At 34.0% G+C, this 21213-nt stretch overlaps 1 protein-coding gene across 2 annotated transcripts in view; it reads left to right on the top strand.

Moving 5' to 3' along the window:
- Positions 1–21213, top strand: part of LIMK1 (LIM domain kinase 1) — a 100284-nt gene that overhangs the window by 47648 nt on the left and 31423 nt on the right. For both annotated transcript variants that reach the window (XM_067109879.1, XM_067109877.1), the window contains 4 exons: positions 10561–10693; positions 11092–11200; positions 11528–11654; positions 20566–20701. In XM_067109879.1, coding sequence (XP_066965980.1) covers positions 10561–10693; positions 11092–11200; positions 11528–11654; positions 20566–20701 — 505 coding nt within the window. The remainder of the gene's footprint in view (positions 1–10560; positions 10694–11091; positions 11201–11527; positions 11655–20565; positions 20702–21213) is intronic.

Here is a 21213-nt window from a genome sequence, read left to right as displayed (position 1 = left end):
ACTGAAAAAGAGAAGTTAGACCTACTAGGGTTTTAAGTACACGGTATGAATAGTATTGTAATAGTACCTAGATGTCAAGCTTTTATGGCTTTTGATTGTATTTTGTCACGCATTTTGTGTCTTATAAGGGAAGCCTAACATTCATCCCTACAGTCTTTTATTAACAAGTGTACATCTAACTGGACAGTTTGACACTGTTGTGGAGAGATGCACTTGCCATGTTGATATATGGTATTGAGGTAAATAATTGAATACCTCTTTTATAAATCCTGAAGTGATGTGTGTGTGTGTGCATGATATTTCAGTCCTTAAATCACTCCAGCCAGATTTGTAGTCCATCAGAGTACATCTCTCACTAATAGTGTTGTGAACTTACTGTTTGTTGGATGCGCTTAGGACTGTAGGAATGAATGTTCAAGTAGTTTCCTAGGAAAATTTGTTTCTCACGCAAGTTTTTCATAGCACTGTTGGAAGCTTTTTATTTTTATGTAATTTTAGTAGGATATTTTTGTTTTGTAGCGAGCACCATTTTATATAAATGGTATGATGAATAACACTGTCATTGTGAGTTGTTTGCTTTTATTACTAAGACTTTTGCTTTTTGTTTATATGTGGTGTTTATTGATTAGAGAAACAACAACAACAACAACAACAACAACAATAATAATAATAATAATAATAATAATAATAATAATAATAATAATAATAATAATCTTTTCATCAGTCTAGTTAAGCATTTCTGGGGTTGGCAGTACAGAATACTGTATTAATAGATGACTATCTTTGAAGTTTATGCAGACACTCTGCATATAACTTCTTTGGTCATTTTCTGGGGATGGGATTAAGGCTAACAATATCTTTCAGTGTATTTGATGTTCTTAGAAACACGGATGATGGCCAGTCTGTCAGTGGAAGAAAAACATAGAACACAACAAAAAACAGTAATGATAAAGATAATAATAATGCAATGTGTATCCAAATATTTTTGTCTGTTATAGGTAGTCCATGGGGAAACTGACTCTCTTTGTTTGAACTTCCTGTCATCCAGCCCAGGGCCAGCCTCCTTCACTAGTCCCTATATAAATATGCAAAATGAAAATGCCTTGGTCTGAGTTCTCATTATTATTGCGAAGTAGTTTAACCAGACCGCAGAGTTAATTTATTTAGCTCGTAAAGGGGTGGCGATGATTAGTAATACCTAGGGTGATTGCCTGCTCACTCAGCCCTTTTTCATTTTAACATTATTTTTTACAGTATATTACTCAAATAATAGTAGTAGTGATAGTAGATTTATGAATGATAAATTTGGATTGGAAAAATATTAATTTGCAGTGTTTTATGGGGTGAATTTTTTCCTTTTGGTGTCACTTTACTTGAATGTGACCTTTAAAATCTTTTATTACTTGAAGTAAAAAAAAAAAAAAGCCCTCTGCACTGTACTTATGGATATGGGGGTACAGTGGTTATTTAGTGCTTTACTATCTTAAAGTATTTGCAAAGGGATAAAAGTAGATATACTTTAGTAATGTTTACTATACCATGTAGAAGTAAAACCTCTAATTTCCACTGTAAAATTATAAGTGATCTAAAGTTTTGCTTTGCCAAAGACTTTTCCCCCTTTGTATTGTACTTGTGTTCCTGAACAATACAAATTCTCTTGTTTTTTAAACTATAAACTCTCCTGTTTTTCATAAGTTTTGATTGGCTGGGTCAGAAACTAAGTAGATTATCCACAGCTAAAGTAACCGGCAATGGTTGCAACCAGGGAAGTTTATGTAATTACCAGTTCTATTAGTGGAAGTCTCTCTAATTACTTATGGTCAGCAAACCTTTCCCATTTTTTGGCAATCTTCATGGAAACATGCATCAGCAAGTTTTGGTGTTTTGTCTTTCTATTCCTTATTCCTTACTTTGCAGTTTTATGAAGTGATTGGTAAGTGTATTTTGTTTCTTGGTTTTGATATTGTCAGTGAAATTAAGTTCCTTTTCCAATGTTATATCATGTTGTAATGTATTCTTTATGCTTTATGGCAGTGATACAGAATGTTTTTATAAACTGAGTATTGGAGTTATAGTTTCCCCCCCCCTTTGGTTTGGTAATCCATCTGTCTGTCTGGATTTCAGTCAAAGTTGGTATAAATGCTGACCAAGATTCATACATGAATGATGGGAAATAACGGTCCATGAGTGCCTGTCACACTCGCCCTGTGATAGCAGCACATCATACAAAGTGGAAGACATTTCTCTCAAACTTGGTATAAGGCAGACCAACATGCATTAATGTGTATGAAGGGATATGTCTGACATTCTGTGTGTCTATACCTACAGCTTGAACTTAGGTATAACATCTGAATCATAAGAGATACTGTACATGCTTCATTGTTGGCATGAATGTTCTACTAATGAAAGTTTCTCTATGTTTATCACAAGTACATGGTGTAAGGGGTTTCAGTCACACTTGATATACTGGCAGTCCCCGAGTTACGATGGAGATCTGTTCCTACAGCCTGGTGTAAGTGTGATTTCATCGTAAGTCAGTTCGTAACAATAAAAAATTTATGAAAATGAAAAAAGTGAAGAATTCCTTACTTTAATCCTGTGGTTGGCTTGCACACTGGAAGGGGCATTTTGAAGGATGTAGAGACAGGCTTATAGGGATGAGGGAGCTGGAGACACAGGAGGAGAACCTTCAGAAGGTGCTGGAGATGCAGGTGCAGGGGAGTTTGTGTGATGCGAGGTTGCAGGTGGAGCTGGAGATACAAGTGCTGGGGAGTCTGGGTTAGGAGAAAGTACTGGGGTCACTGTGTCTGGAGTGGTAGATGTTTCTGGATATTGCTTCATGAAATAACATTCAAGGCTAGGCTGGACAGTTCTTTTTTTCTTCTCCAAAGTCTCCCTGTAAAAACAGCCAATCCATGACCTCTCTTAAGTATCTTGGTTTACCTTTCAATGTTGGGGTCCTCACCTTCAAAACATGCCATCCCTGCCTCTGCTAGGGAAAAACCTTTTGACAAGCCCTTTACTCTTTATAACCTTGGCTCTGGGACTGGTGCCCCTTCTTCCTCCTTGATCATCTGCTTCTCCAGCTGAATGAGGTCCTCTTCAGATAAGTTCCCTACATGGGATTCCAGCAGCTCATTGACATCATCAGCATCCACCTCCAAATTTAGCTCCTTACTTATTCCAACAGTTTTATTGGTGACACTTTTAAGTGTCTCCTCAAAGGCCTGAAAGTCATTCACAAACTGCTGACACAGTTTTTTCCAGGCCCCATTCACATTGGTCTGCTTTACCTCGTCCCAAGCATCTGCAATGTTCTTCACAGCTTCATAAATGTTGTAGGACTTCCAAAAGTCCTGGAGAGTCAAGTCCTTGTTTCTTTCAATGGCCATGAAGGCAATTTTAATCATTCTTTGGAGGTAGTAGACCTTGAAGGAGGCAGTGATACCCTGGTCCATTGGTTGCAAAATGGATGTAGTGTTTGCAGGAAGGTAAGCCACCTTCACATGAGGATGCATGTGAAGGATGTCCAGGAGCCTTATCCAACACAGGCAAAAGTGTAAAAGACAGACCCTTCAAACACAATATTGTTCCATTGCTAGCACAAAGTTAATATTAAACCAGTCTTCAAAGATATGAAGTGTAACCCAAGCCTTCTTATTAGACTTCCAAATAACAGGGAGATGACTTGAAAATCCCCTTGAGTGCCCATGGATTCTCAGCTAAATATACTAACAAGGGCTTAAGCTTAAATTCCCCACTGCATTACCAAGCAGTAAAGTTAGTCTCCTTACAGGAATAGTTTTCAGGGCTCCCAGAGTTCATTCTTCTTGGAGGACCCTTTTAAAATAACCCTTCGTGCACCATTTTCAAAATCTGTATCCTCAAGTAGTGTGGAAGTTATCTGGCATATTTCTAATGGTGGCACTTGAGAGAGAATTTGCTGTGGCAGCTATCCCCATCCCTCACAGATTCCTTACTGTGTATGGATGCCAGGGGCATGATTCACTGTTTGGTTCAGTGAACAGGATATTCCTCCACTCACAACCTCTGGTCCACTGACAGGAGATTCCTTCATTTACCCAAAGTCAGTCAGTCAGTCTCTCTCTCTCTCTCTCTCTCTCTCTCTCTCTCTCTCTCTCTCTCTCTCTCTCTCTCTCTCTCTCTCTCTCTCTCTCTCTCTCTCGTTATGGGGCTCCCTTCTTCAGTGTTTGCCTTCATTTTGAAAATGATAGCAACATTTTCAACATATATTGTCACTTTGCCAAGTTGATTCCTCAGGCTACATTGATCCAGTTGGGATTTTGATATCCCTTGGCTCCTCTTAAGAGTTTCTGGTGGGTTGAAATTCATTCTGGGCATTGATGGTCTGTATGACTTATGTTTGCTCTGGAGTTTTAAGCAAGTTTTAAGCCTTACCCTCATCTTGGCAAGAGGACAGTCTGTCCTGTGAAAGCCATCATATTGCATTTAGAGAGAGCTCAAAACTTCAGCCTTTCTCTTTCTTCTGCTTCCTTTATCCAGGCTGCTACAGTCATCTGGGTTTGAAGACTAATTTTTTTTTGGCTGCAGCAGGTGATTTCCCAGGCTTATGTGGAAGTTTCAGAGGAAAACCTCCTTAGCTCAAGATCAAGTCTCATGAGGTCTGTGCTATCTCATCCTTGCTGGCTGTTGAGTTTATTCTAGTTCATTTTGCCATCCTTAGAGCAGGCACTTGTCAGTGTTAGAACACTTTTTATTTAGTCTGTCAATGAGATATTACTCTCAAGTCTTCTGATGTTTACTCAGTGGGACTGAGTGTCATGACAGGTCATGTTTTAGTTGGGAGGGATGTGGGTCAATCATTCCTGTCGTCTTCATGCCCCTCAGTCATCATGTCTGTGGTGCGCATGAAGTGTGTTTTCCTGGAGTACCTGTTTTTATGCCTATTTGTTGGATAAGTATTAGGTCAGTGGAATTCCAGACATCTGTTATTGTCTATTACCTGTTGGAAGCTCTCAATATTGCCTAGGTGATATAACTTTAGCTCTACAACCAGACCCTTTGAAGGGTGGATAGACTTATGCCATCATAGTCTTATCTTCTCTTCACATTTCTGTCATTATCCATTTCCTGCATGCTAAAGTTAAAGCTAAAGTTGCTTGGTTTCAGTTCACCTTAAGGTGCTAAGGTGAATGTCAGCCAGATTCCCTCAACCCCCCGCCACAGACCCCACGCTACGCCAGTAACTGATTGTGAAGCAGAGCCAGTGATTTTCCATCGATACAGAGCCAGTGATTTTTCATCGCCAAGGGGAAGTGCGAATTCCTGACATCCAAGTAGACTGCCAAGAAGTGGCAGTTTAGGCTGTTTACTTTTAATGGGTTTATAACAGTTAAAAAGATTTTTTATAAGAAAACAAGTTATATAATGGATTTGTAATGAGTGAACAATGTTTTTCCAGCATGTTTTTCTTACAAACCCATCAATTATAACTTTTATAACCTTCATCCCTTCCTCAGACACTTTATGCTTGAGGTTGAACAGAAGAATTATGAATTGTTGGTGTGGCCACTAAGCAAGATCATTTGTCATTCAAGATCTATCGTGGGTATGATTGCAGAGCCGTTTGCCTGAAATCAGACTATTCATAATTTGTGGGTTTGCATGAAAGATGTGTTTTATTTTAAAAACATTGTTTTTGTATTGTCACGTTGTCTGCTTAAGCATGGGATCTATTTAACATTAAGCCTTTTGGAATTTGTATAGAAGGTTCACATAAATATTCAGAATATTTAGAGCTTACACATAAAATATCATGTAGTATAGTTGATCCCTTTGTATTTTGCTACATGGCTAGTATTTAGAAGGTAATTTTCTTACTTGGGGAAATTATAACAATTCAAGAACATTTTTATGAGCCTTCACATTTCATTTTTAAAATGTTTAGTTAAAACTTGTAGAGTTGTTGGTCCACAATCACTTGCTAAAACTATTTTTTGTTTTCCTTATGCCTTAACATTTTATTTAAGCAACTGATAAAAGCGTGTTAGAGGCATAGTTATTAGCTAAAAGATAGTGCTGGGTGTTAGATGGTTTATGGATCAGTTAACCAGGTCTCATTGTATTTCCAATGTCTGAATAAAGTTTTAGTGGGTTTGTAGACATGTTGTATATAAATTTTGAACATTTCACATACACTAATATAGTAAATGGTTGATATAACAAAGAAAGTTATTTTTAATTTTTTTTTTTTAATTTGGCAAAGAGAATGCTAAATGGGGTCGAGAAGTATCCAAGCTCAAGTGTAAAAATTTGCTGTAGGCACACATGCAAGAACTTGTAGGCATTCATTTAGTGAAAGTTTCTCTGATGCATTTCTACACTTGCTTTTGATCCATATAATCTTTATAATCTTGAGTTGGACCATGGTAAAAGCAGTTTGAAACTTTTTAATTTTTATCCATGAGAAAATAGGTTGTAATGCTACAAAGGATTACTAATCTTTTCAATGGTAAGGAATTAAAGTCAGGTTCATGTTTGCTTAACTGTTTTTAGTGTCCTTGAAATATTACATTATGTGGTCTGTTGAAGTAAAATTCAGAAATTCCCAGTGTTCTTTTTTAAAGCTTACGCATGTGATGTTAATCATGTTATGTTTTCCTAACTATGATGCTGAAGCCATTGTACACATCAGAATTTTTGTGCATATTTATACCTCCTATCCCCTCAAGGTAACATTTTAGAAGTATAATAAGAATTGATCATATCAGGTAGTGGTAGCTCGACACGTGGTGTAACTTCATTACTATTGAAAAATTTAACTTTTTGGATTTTTCCTTATTTTAATGAAAATGAATGTAAAAGAATGGTTGCTTAGTTTGTCTGTAAAATTTCAAAAGTAAATTTCTGTTAAATTTCTGTTGATTCTGGAATGTGAATTTTGCTTCATAATCTAGTATTTGATGTAATAAACATTTGCCATGTGCATGTTTATAGTTACATAACTTACACTATTGGTGTGTTGATTGGTATGGTGTGATATTAATTTAACACTACAATAGAGAGCATAGCTTAATGAGACAAATGAAATTAGCAGTAGGTGCAATTTTGTCTGAGGACTTTGGAATGATTATGTTGGTAGTATACACTTTTATAATACTTGTTGCAGTCCTCTTTGTGTTCTGGGAAAGGCTTTTGTAACCATAATGCATAATAATTTGACATTTTGTTCAGGGTATTTTTGTTTTAAACTGCACTGTTGATGTAGGAGTTTCTGTATAAGGGGTAAATGGTGAGGTATTTTGGACTAATTAAAGTGAAAGTTGTCATGTGACTTATTAGAAATTAGTTTTATATTGATAAATATTTAGTATGGTAAATTAGAAATTAGTTTTATATTGATAAATATTTAGTATGGTCATTTAATTTTTGTCATAGAAATTATGGATTTAAGATTTAACCATGTTTACCTCATTTATGATTTTTCATTAGGACTAGGGTAACTTGCCCCAAACCTCAGGGAACTGGCATAAATGGTAGTTGGGTTACATGAGGCCTGAAAACCGCTAGTTGTGTGTGTGGTAGGGTGTAAGTGAATTAACGTCACTTTGAATGATTGTATAGTAGTTTAACAATATGAATTAGATTCTGTTTGTAGGTTTGGGCTTGCATGAAGGATTTGTCCTTAAAAGAGAATGGAACAAGGTAGAGTTAAAAAAAGTTTGAAAGCCAAGATAGAAGTGAACATGGGGACTGGAAACATTGTGACCGTCTACAGTGTGCCACGCAAGACACACTGTAAATGGTAGTCCCTGACAGGACCTTTATTTTAAGTGTAAAAAGATAGTTTATACATATACATTTTTACCCACTTAATATGAAAATAGCAGGATTATAAAGATGTTAGCTGACAGCAAGTTTTAAGTACATTACACATAATTTGATTAGAAAGACTTTGTGTAGCCTCTTTTATAACAAATTTGAGGACATGGCTCTCCTGCATGCAAGAAGCTGTAAGGTTATATGGTAGGCAAGTTTATGAATTGCATTCAGAATACTGGAATTTGATATCATTATGTTTTGCTTTATTATTTGTCCATAAGTGTCAAAGTAAGTAGCCTGTTAGTGCCCATAGGAAGCGACAGGACAAAATATTATTTCAAATGAGCTTTTAAGTCATTGGAATTTTGACTGAATCAATGTTTACTGGGTATTTATTTCATAAGAATTTATATTGACAGTGTTCAGAATAGGGGAATAAGACATTGGAAATATATTTATTTCAATACCCTATACATTATTCAAAATTACGTAAGCTGAAGGAATTGAAGATATGAGGATGTAAAAAAAGAATTAAATTACCGTATTTGTTAAAAGTAGAAATACAGTGGGATACAGTTAAGGCAAGGGATAAAAAATTATAAAGGTATGAAGAGGGTGAAACCATAAAAAAATGTCTTTAGTAAATGTAGGCTGCATAAGGCCATTACAAGTGTACATTTTTACCACCACGTAAGTTCATAATACTTTTGTCAGTGTGTAACACTCTGATAGGACAGTAAAAATTAGTATATAATTGTATTATTAAACTCTTGATATTAATATAATATACATTTATGAATGTATAAAATATATAGATATTTTATTGTTCAAGCTTTGAGGTCAGAAACCGTTCTTAGGTACAGAGGAAAATGTCTAAATTTATACTCATTTGCTCGAATAAACTAAATTTACTTAAATATAATCAATAGAAATTAAGTTCCTATCAAAGTTAAATATAATCAATAGAAATTAAGTTCCTATCAAAGTTGTATTTAGCTAAGTAATGTGCTCTCTTATAATTAAATTTGCAGTGTTAATGTATTTCTTAATCAGTTAATTGAGAAAGCCCTAATGATGCAATTTTATTACAAAAAGCGGTCTGTTAACATAAAATTACATCCGTCTATACGAGTACAATCACTACCAAATTGCAGAATTGTTTATAGATGGCATATTAATAGGTATATCTGGGCTAAAACAAACTCTTAGCATATCAGAATTAAAATCTCTCCTATTATCATGTATTTTAGTTGGGGATGTATTATTATTGACTATTATCAGTGTCAGAAATGAGCATATTAATGAGGAGGGACTTCAAATAGAATATCCTTACTATTCAGTGATAATAGATAGTTGAAAAATCTGAAAATATACCAAATTGTTAAAAATTTTGCTTCAGTAAAATATAAATATGATTTAGGATTATGATTTTTACCCATTGGCATCCATTTTTTAATTTATGTACTTGTTGAATTTGATAAAATTGTTTCTGATATACTGTACATTATTCATGTAGTGTACATGTACTACTTATCCATTTACATTCCTTTATTCCAATATAGTATTATATTAAAGTACGAGTTAATTTACCTGAGTATGATGTAAAATCTTAAAACCATACAAATCTGTGTAATGACTTTTTTTTTGTGCTGCGTAAAAAATACTCAGTCTGTTTCCATAATCTGTAAACATTTCCCTTAACTTCCCTGCTTTAAACTTTGTAAGTGCTTTGGAGGTAGAAGTCATTGCCCTTGAGTGCTGGAGAAAAAGCAGTTTTTGTGGGGTTTATTTTTTCTTGAATAATTTTACGCATACTAGAGTATTGCAATTTTTTTTTTTTTGGGAGGACATATCTTGCTTAATAGTGATGTTTCCATTCTGGCATCGTATGGTGTTTTTGATTATTGTGATGGGTCTTTGACCCTTAATACATACATCCATTTACCATTCCCATCCTTGACAGGCTCATGATAACCAGGGATAGTTTTCCTTGCAAAGAAATAAAAGCCTTGGTAATATGCATCATTAACAGAAGCAGCTCCAAGTTGTCATTTATTAATTATAGAAATGTTACAACACTGGGCATAAACTTCTAATGTCATAACTAATTTTAGCCTTTTTGCCTGTCTTAGTATCAAAGACTACTTTTCATGGTCAGCAAAATCCACCTCTTGCTTGTTTTCTTCCAAAATTCAATCCTGCACTCTAAATAGACCTCCAGTCACTTTCTCCAACTTGATTAAAGTGCCGTAAGGTACTCAGAATTTGATTATGTAGCATACAAACCATTGTTATCATGAAGTTTCCACCCTGTGACCCAACATTATTGTTGTGGTTTCCATTCTGTGATCTAACATATTAATAGTGTTTCATGGAACAGAACCTGTGTAATGGAGCATATACATAGGAGTTATCTATTTTGCAAGTTTCCACCCTGTGACTTAACATTAATGTTGTAGTTTCCACTCTGAACTGTGATCTAACAAATTAATAGGTTTTCATGGAACAGGACTGGTGTAATGGAATGTGTGCGTAGAAGGTATCTATTTTGCAGGCCTTGCATAGCACATCTTTAAACCAACTTGCAGCTGTTTTAGGTTGGGTACTGTATTAGGTGTAATTGTCTATTAAAAGAAAGTGACTGGCAAATTTTTATTGAAACTGGGATTAATCTTACTTCATTTATATTGAAGTATCTAAAGCAATCCATATTGTAATTGAATTTTGTGGGTAATCTACTCATTCTAATACTCACAGATTGGATTCAGCTGTTGATTTGATGTCACTGCATGTAGGTGACCGAATTTTAGAAGTAAATGGAAGACCAGTTGAAGACCATTGCATCGAAGACATTGAAACGCTTATTGCTTGCTCTGATGATGTTTTGCAGGTATTGTAAACTATTTAGTGTTCCTTGATTTTCTGTGGAAATGAACATAACAAAGTCTTGTTGCTATATTTGTTATATTCAACAGGTTTTTGCTGCAAAGTATCAGCTTTATGTTGACATTTTTTATTGATAGGGAAACGTTATGGTAATTGCCATGATCATCTTATGAAAATATCTCCACTCTTTCAGTTAAGCATATATTGTTTTTCAGAATTTATTATTATTATAATGCTGTAACTGGCAGTTGATTGACCAGTATCAGTAGACAAGACAGACCTGAAATGTTTTTAACCTAATATAAAATATATGAAAATCATTATGCCAGAAAAAATTCATTTGTGTAATGGTCTAAAAATATATTCCCTATGTTTTATATACTGTATATAATTTTATTGTAGCTAACAATTGAGCATGATCCAGAGCAAGTATCATCAAGAAGACAAAGTTTCCCATTTGTGTCGTCCATCCGTAGTACTTTACCATTGCGTGAGCAGCAAGAAAAAGAAGGTGAGTTACTTGTACTGGTGAGAGCTTAGGATAATTTATAAGAATGAGGCTAATGGGTTATAATATTGCAGATTAGTTTTAAAGATACTATATGATGTTGTCTTTTGGATTATTTTATATGAATGTCCAGTACACGTAACATTTTAATGCAATTCACTGAATAACAGTGTTTCAAATGTTAAATGCAGCCTTTGGTTGTAATTTAAAGGTGTAACTCATACTTATTAACTGTAAATGTTGTGAAGCATAATGTTTGCCAGTTGTATGGAAAGTTTTAAAGCTGGGACAGTGGGCTGTGTTAATTAATGAATGACAAATAATTTGCAGGTCTGCGTGAGAGGCTTTTTAAAAGAAGAGATGAAGGTTATGTATCAGGCACCCAGCGTAGCCGACAGCTGAGAAGAGGGAGGGGTTGCAAAGAAAGAGCATCGTCACTACCAAAGCTATTAGATGGGTAATGTATGCATAGGCATATGATATTTCATAGACTGAAATAGTTTTGAGATTTTACATGAAGGGCGAGAAACAGTTGGTCAGACAATTAGGATGTAGACTGGTAGGAAAGCCTAGAAAATCTTGCTGAAAGGTCAGAGGAAGACTTAGACCAGATGAAAATTGAGCTACAAGGGATGAGACAGAAGATTGCAGAGCGATTTCATTCTATGCCAAACTCCATAACTAGAAAATTTGAAGTAAAATGTTTATAATAATGAATGACGGTATAGGCAATAATTTTATATAATTAAAGACTACAGGTATTATTTGCATATGAAAGATTAAAATGGTATTAGCGTAGAGAATGTAAGGTTTTTTTAGGTTTACTCCTGTCTGCCATTTTTCCACTCAACAAGAATGTCATTCAGTTTGGAATATTTTATCACAGTAAAGTCCCATTATTACAGCATCTGTTAGGAATTGCACTTGCTGTTAAGGGAAGTAGACCTTGAATGTACCATAAAAAGAGTATCACCCTTATTTAGTGCTGTATCTTGTATATAAAACACTTCTTACATAATGAGGTCTTTATACATAACACTAGTAACAAAAAGCAGTCTTCAAAAGATATCTTTGATATGTTTGGCCAGTGTTACTCTGCCTGTCTTTTTGGCATTTGATGCTACCAAACTCTATTGAACTAAGGTAATTGTGTGTTATTTGCTGAAACCTTGTATAGATATGATTGTACCATGTTTACTGATTATTAGTATGATAATCACATTTTATTATGGAATATTAATATTTTCAAAATTTGGATTGAACGATGCAGTGCAAGAAAAAAAAAGAAAAAGACTGACAGACTAATAGGTTTTGTTATGATTGTTTACGAAAGCTACAACTTACAAATTGCACATGGAAATCAACAAATGAACTGTGAAAATTGTCATGAAAACTTGATTGAAACTATATTATTAACAATAGTTTATCAACAGGTATTATCTTTATGAAAGCTTACATTAAATTAATGATGCTTGATGAGACTTGAAAGAAACAGATTATCATATGATTAATACATGGCTTCTGTAGATTTCAAGTGTACAATTCAATTTTCTTTCAGGTTTTTTACTAATAACAATGAAACTTACAGAACAGCAGTATCCTTACTAAGTAGATGGTAAATAAAAATTTACACTACTTGGGCTTCAAGTGCTGGTTTTTCAGAATGCTATAACAAATGCCATCAATATGAGATATTACTGTGTAAAGAAATGAGGTACTGATATTATTGTGTAAAGAAAACAGGTTTTCATATCTTAAGCTGTATTCTGATCAGTAATCACCTTTTGCCTTCATGAGGAACTAAAGAAAGAAAAAAGTAGCTTTTAAGAAATTAATGGGTTTCTCTGTTAGTTAATGGCAAATGTTAAGATAAAAATGGACTTGGGAAATGTAAGAGAGGTTAATTTGCCCTACATTTTTTGCCTGATACAAAGAGGTGGATCATAATGATGATGATGATGTTGATGGGAATCCAGGAAAGTTGCTGAGGCATGCTTTCAAGCAGTTAATGAGATGATGTTAATGGGAATCCAGGAAAGTTGCAGAGGCATGCTTTCAAGCAGTTAATGAGAGTAGTCATTCTCATGTAAGTAAGATAATATATTTTGATGCAGTACAGTAAAAGATCATGGGAGTCAGCTACTTACATGGATCAGCATTTAGATCTGCTTTCAACCTTATGAATTCATATAGATTATTTTTGTCGAGTTATGGTTTTTATATTTTATATTCCATGAACTCTGGTTCTTTTAAAAATATATTTGATTGTTCAATTTTAAGTTTCCTTGTTTAAAATTCAATATAAAGGTATAACATGAAAAATTCTATTAACTTAAAATATATTTACAAACTGAAACATACAAAATTAACAAACTTCATGTATAACACCAGGAACTTCTATAATAATATAAAGGTCTATTGAAGATCTTGCGCATATAATCAGGATCAGGAAAAGTACTGCACGTGATTACAATCTGACGAAGAATCATGCGTATCTAAGGATGAGATAAGATCCAAGGACCAAGAGTCTAGGGTCTAGGACCAAGAATGAAGACGAATGACCAAGGTCTAAAGAGTTCTGCAAAATATAAACATATTTACAGCTATATAACTGTTGATATAATATAATTAAGTTCTTGACTGCAGAAAATGCACAATGAAGTAAAACTTAATGCAAACCTTATTGTTTATACATTATAAACTTTTAAACACTCACAGGTTAACATATGACATTTCCAATACACAAACAATCTTCATTAGTTATACAGTATACACTTATAAACACTGAATCACTTTAACACACGACATTATATAATATACTAATACATAGAACAATTTAGATAAAGGAGTCTTTTCAGTACTTACTGTTACGGGTGGCTAGGTGTCAGGTAGTGATCAGAGAAATGCTGGGGACTTTCCATGTTAAGAAAACAAAAAAAAAAAACAAGGACAACCAAATAAACAAAGAAACAACTTCTTTAGTCCATGGAGTGAAAATATATACAAGAGATGGCAGCACAGCATTCCTTGACAAACCCCCCTACTAAGTTTGAACAACAGGCTTAAAAAAAAAACTATATGCATCTACTGATCATATCTGAACACACATTATCAGACCCTCTTATGTACTCAATAAAGAAAGAATATGGTTGCAAACCTAATGCCCAACGCATAAGGCGGTCATTCTTATTTTTCATACCACTAAGATACTTAAGAGGTGCATGATCAGTTTGAAGAACAAATTCTTTACCATACAAAAATTCTTTAAATCTTTCTATTCTCCAAACAATTGCAAAAAGTTTTCTCAATAGTCGAGTAATTTAATTCAGATTTATTTAACTTCCTACCTGCATAGCAAACTGGTTTAAATGTACCATCATGATCCTGCAATATAACAGCACCCAAACCATGATACGACGCATCTGTTCGTAAATAAAACTTCTTGTTTACGTCAGGCAACATCAAGATAGGAGATTTTATAAGATAAGCTTTAAGATCATTGAAACATTTAAGTTGATTCTCAGACCAATTTAATTGATTACTACAGTTTTTCTTCAATAAATCATTAATTGGGGCAGACAAAATAGAAAAGTTTGGAATAAATCTATTGTAACACCCTAATGTTCCCATAAACGAACGTAAGTCCTTCTTTGTTGTTGGAACAGGCATATTGACAATATCATCTACTCTGGATTTAATAGGCGATAAACAGTTATTTCCTAGTTTATACCCAAGATACTTTATTTCACTGAATGCAAAGAAACATTTATCAGGACCAGCTGTGAGGCCATGGTCACAGTCTTGAAAGAACTAACTTAATATGATTAAGATGATTATTCCAGGATTTACTGAAAATAACAATGTTATCAAAATAACAAGATACATTTGATAATCCTGACAGTACTTGTCTCATCAATCTTACGAATGTTGCACACGCGGTTTTAAGACCAAATGGCATCACTTTAAATTCCATTAACCCATACGTAGAAAAAGCTGTAAATTTCATAGCTCTAGGATCTAATGGAACCTGCCAGTACCCCTTACACAGGTCTAATTCAGTCAAATATTTACCGCCATTCATTTTATGTAAATCGTCATTTATACTAGGCATCGGTTCTGCATCAAATTCTGAATATTTATTAAGAGTTCTAAAATCAGCACAAACGTATACTTCCATTAGGTGTTCGTACAGTAACAACAGGTGAACAATAATCAGAAGTTGAAGGTTGAATAATATCCATATCAATCATTCTATCTACCTCCTTATTGAATTCATCGAGCAAACTTAAAGGAATTGGGTAATTCTTAGCTCTGATTGGTTCATCACTTTGCAATTTTACATTATGAGAAATAGTCTTAGTACGACCAGGTGTATCACTCATGACGTCTGTAAATGACTTCAATAAACATTCAAGATCATTAATTTTATCAGACGACAAAGATTCACAAAAGTTATAATTACCAGAGTTTTCATCTCTTGATGGCAATTCACAACAATTATCGTCAGTAACGGCAATAACAGGCTGTACTTCAGCTTGAAGAGCTGAAAACAAATTTGATGAATTTACAAGATCATTTACTTCTTGTTGAATTACACTAACCTTAGTTCTTCTATGATAAGTTTTAAGCATATTGCATGATATAACTTTAATCTATTTCCTACTTTGACATAGTAATCAACACCATTAGAATGAACATCAGTGATTACATATGGACCTTTCCATTGCATAAGGAATTTATTTGAACTATTTGGAAGCATAACCAAAACTTCATCATTAACCTTGAATTTACGAGAGGAGGTTTTCTTATCAAAATACTCTATATATTTCTTGGCACTAACCTTAGCATTATTTACTGCAACTTCAGCCATGCTCTGCAATTTATCTCTAAGGTTAATTATATACTGATAACTAGTAGTTAATTCTCCATCAATACTATTATTAGATACCAATTCATGCAAAATATATAATGGACCTCTTACATTTCGACCGTACAGCAATTCAAAAGGACTAAACTTTAAACCATCATTTGGAATTTCACGATATACAAATAAGGCAACATTAATATATTTATCCCATTCATTCGGATTATCAATACAAATTTTCTTGAGCATATTTTTCAAAGTTCCATTCATACGTTCAACCATTCCGTTACAAGATGCATGATAAGGACTTGTGTAAATGGCTTTGATACATAATAATTTATTAATTTCAGGCATAAGATCAGACTTGAATTGAGTGCCACGATCACTAAGGATTTCTTTGGGTATACCAACTCTACAAAATATTTCCATTAATGCCTCAGCTACAGAAACTGTGTCAATATTGCGTAAAGCAACTGCTTCGGGATATCGAATAGCCATATCTATCACCGTAAGAATATACTTATGACCTTTCTTAGTAGAAGGAGTGATAGGACCAATTAGATCAATAGCAATACGCTAAAAAGGTTCATTCACAATGGGCATTGGCACTAAAGGTACTTTCTTTGGTTTATTGCTGAACTTTTGACACGAATGACAAGATTTACAAAATCTATGTATATCTAAGCTTGCCCTCGGCCAATAGAATTTCTGCATGATCTTATCTATAGTCTTACGAGATGAAAAGTGTCCCGCCAACAAAGATTCATGTGCTAACTTCATGATTATATTACGGTACTGAACTGGCACAACTAACTGTAATTTTCCCACATCTTCTGGTTTACTACTTTCAATGCACTTACGATATATTAAATCTCCAATATTTACGTACTTTACTGTCCGACATTTTAAGGTTACACTTTCTTCGTTATCAAGCAACTTACGAATACTAGCAAGTGAAGGACATGCATTTTGATACTTACTAAATTCATCAGAATTAAGACCATATTCCTTATCCAAAGATTCAAGATTACTGGACATAGGACGTTCCTTTACTTTACTCTTAGCTTTTGCTCGTTACAACATTAACGTTAACGTTACGATCAGAAGCAAACTCATCACGGGAATTAAACTTAAACCTGCATCAACATTATGTTTAAGTCCAGGTATAAGACCAATAATGACATCTGCGCAATGTATGGGAGCAACAATAGCTTTAACTTTACCAGAAAAGAATTTAGACTCAACAAATGTATGCACTATATTTAGGTACAAAGGTCTACCAAGATAGTCATAAACTTTCACTTTGCTGCCACGAGGGTAATTTAAAGGTACTAATGTATCTCTAACAACCACGGTATTCCACCCAGTATCAAAAACTATCTCAACTGACTGATCAAAAATCTTTCCATCGGTATCAGTTACACAGTTATGCAATTTTTCTTCACGGCCAAGTACTACACCTATTTTAGGCACTACTTTATCAGATTTCTTATTTAATTTGTACACAAAGCAATTAGGATGAATATGACCAACTTCACCACAATGATGACATTTAACACTAGAATCGGATTTAGTTACCGAATTCGAAACTTTAGGAGAATTTGAAATTTTATCAGCAAGAGGTTTAGCATGAGGTTTAGAGTGAATTTTATCATTACTCTTACGGCATTTCTTCATACCATGAGCAACTAGATATCTATCTGCACTCTCAGCAAGTTGACACGAATTCTGAAATGACTGCTCTAGCAAAAATGAATGAAGATCATGAGAACAACTAGATAACATTTGATCAAAAATCATAAAATCTCTAACAGATTCATAATTTTTCTCTACATTTGCTAGTTCCAACCACTTATCAAAATATTGTCCCAATTTACAATTGAACTGTACAAAACTTTCGTCAGTATCAATAATAGAATCTCTAAACTTCCTTCGATATACATTAGAATTTATGTGAAAAGCTGTAAGCAGAGCTTTCTTAAGTGCAATAAAATTATTGACAATATTGCTGGACAAGCTACAATAAACTTTCAAAGCTCTACCATGCAAGAGAGTTCCCAATAACATTGAATAATTTTCTTCTTCCCATTTGTAAAATTTCGCTAATCTCTCAAAGCGATCTATGTACAAGTCTATTTCGTCTACAGTCTCGTCAAATGGTGGAATTTTAGGTAAAGAAGACCTTAAGGGATCAACAATGGGATTATGATCTGGAGTGTAATCAGGACTAGATTTCAATTTATCTCTAATTCATGTTTTCTCTTTCTCTCTCTTTCTTCATCTGCTTGCTTTCTCTCTCTCTCTAGTTTATCTAACTCACGCTTTGCGACTTTCTTCTCTTTCTTCGTCTGCTTTTTTTCGGACCTCGTCATATTCTATCTGAAGCTTTAACTGTTTCTGTACAAATTCATCAATTTGAGTACCAGTAAGGCCTTGTTTAATTGCACTGTCAATTAATGGTTTAACATCCATAGTGAAAATTAAAAATCATTACACGATAAATAAACGTACAAAATACATCCAAGTTACATACCCCTGAAAACAAGTGAACGACGACTAGAAAATTACACTTGACGTGAGTAATCAAACATCGGAAAATGTAAACACTACTTAATGAATGCGAAGTTAAACTTTGACCCACGCATAAATTATTTAACAGACTGCTAAGAACAAGTCACTTAAAGCAAGCCCATTATAAACAATAACGCAGTTACATTGTTAGCAAACACTGAATCACAAAACTAATTCATAATGTATTGCTGTGAACAACTCGCGCAAACAACTTTATATAAGTTTAAGAATGCACACAAAAATTAAGCATTTAATCAGATACTCAACCTCTAATTAATGCCCGTATACAAATAAGAATGCAAAAGTCATTGTAAGCATATAATCAAGATACTTAACCTCTAATTAACGCTCTATACAAAAACGCATTGCAAAACGTTAAAAAAATTTTAAGTCAACAACAGGACAGCGACATACCACCAGCCATAAATTTCCATAACAAACTCCTTTTTAACAATTTCAAGGTCTTACCTTACTTCCATAGAATCAAAAGGGAAGATAAACAAGACTCAATTAGAAACCAACAAATACCTGGAGTCCAAGTCAGACACTTTTCTTATCACGTCCTGGTACCTTTACAAAATAGAAAACAGAAAACATTAAATTCATGAACAAGTCACCCTACTCACTGCGCCAATTGTCGAGTTATGGTTTTTATATTTTATATTCCATGAACTCTGGTTCTTTTAAAAATATATTTGATTGTTCAATTTTAAGTTTCCTTGTTTAAAATTCAATATAAAGGTATAACATGAAAAATTCTATTAGCTTAAAATATATTTACAAACTGAAACATACAAAATTAACAAACTTCATGTATAACACCAGGAACTTCTATAATAATATAAAGGTCTATTGAAGATCTTGCGTGTATAATCAGGATCAGGAAAAGTACTGCACGTGATTACAATCTGACGAAGAATCATGCGTATCTAAGGATGAAATAAGATCCAAGGACCAAGAGTCTAGGGTCTAGGACCAAGAATGAAGACGAATGACCAAGGTCTAAGGAGTTCTGCAAAATATAAACATATTTACAGCTATGTAACTTGATATAATATAATTAAGTTCTTGACTGCAGAAAATGCACAATGAAGTAAAACTTAATGCAAACCTTATTGTTTATACATTATAAACTTTTAAACACTCACAGGTTAACATGACATTTCCAATACACAAACAATCTTCATTAGTTATACAGTATACACTTAAAAACACTGAATCACTTTAACACATGACATTATATAATATACTAATACATAGAACAATTTAGATAAAGGAGTCTTTTCAGTACTTACTGTTACGGGTGGCTAGGTGTCAGGTAGTGATCAGAGAAATGCCGGGAACTCTCCATGTTAAGAAAACAAAAAAAAACAAGGACAACCAAATAAACAAAGAAACAACTTCTTCAGTCCATGGAGTGAAAATATATACAAGAGATGGCAGCACAGCATTCCTCGACAATTTTGTAATGACAAATTAAGTAAACGTGTATGAAAATATGAATCTTATCCAAGTAAGTCCAATGAAGATGAAGGGAGACTATCATCCCTCTTCTAACTCTCCTTACTATTCCAAATACAATAAAGATGCAAGAAAGTGATTCACCTCCTAGAAAATTTTTTTCCAGTAAGAGCCAATGCCCCAGACCATAAATTGTAATTCGACCTTCCCTTCTGTATTAGAGCTCCTCCATCCTACTTTTCAAACAAATACTGATCTTATTAAGAGTTTTAAATGAATGTTGAGAAATTAGACAATGGGCAGCAGGACATATACATAGTAAAGATGCACTGTACTCTGCAGTGTATAGGAGTTGTATACTATTTGTTCCATTAAAAATGTGTTACGTTCATTTGGTCAGGTACTTACTGATATAGAGCATTACCAAAAACTCTAATGAAAATGTTAGACCAATTTAATTTTTATTTTTCAGTGACTGTTCCAGAGAATGTGGTTACTATGATCTTAGTAGAACTAAGTCATTCCGAGTAGAACCAAAGAATCATCGGATATTCCGCGCATCAGATCTCACTCAGGGAGAACTTCTTGGTAAAGGTTTCTTTGGACAGGTGAGGACTGTAAATGTGTATCCATAGTATATTTTTAAGTTTAGATACAGTAGAATATAATGTTAACTGACAGATACATTTTGGGTATCCTAAAATGTATCTGTTCACCACTACTGTGGACTGAATACCTATAATGTAGATCAAAATTTTAAAGGCTCACTGACAGTGTAAGTAGCTACAGGGCGAACACACTGATTACCGGATAGAGCACTTGGCACATGCTTAGTAGCTCTTTTTATCATGTGATGCTTCTACCTCCTTATCTTTCCTGACCTAACTTCCAGATGCACACATGCTCTGTTTGTGGTTGAGTAGTCCACCATTATCACTTGTTGTTTATGTATGCCACAAGCATTACAAGTCTGAACTGTTACATCTTGTTGCAGATTGGTATTTTGTTGTAGATTGCGATAGCTCTTTATGTGAGTAACCCACCACCCCCTTCTTTTTGTTTCACATATGCAGTGTTCAATGCAGTTATTATACCATATTTGAAGTGTCCTAAATCTTTT

This window comes from Macrobrachium rosenbergii, chromosome 10, assembly GCF_040412425.1.
Source record: "Macrobrachium rosenbergii isolate ZJJX-2024 chromosome 10, ASM4041242v1, whole genome shotgun sequence".
Lineage (NCBI taxonomy): Eukaryota > Metazoa > Arthropoda > Malacostraca > Decapoda > Palaemonidae > Macrobrachium > Macrobrachium rosenbergii.
The sequence above is the reverse complement of the archived record's forward strand: the minus strand, read 5'-3'. Positions and strand labels throughout refer to the sequence as shown.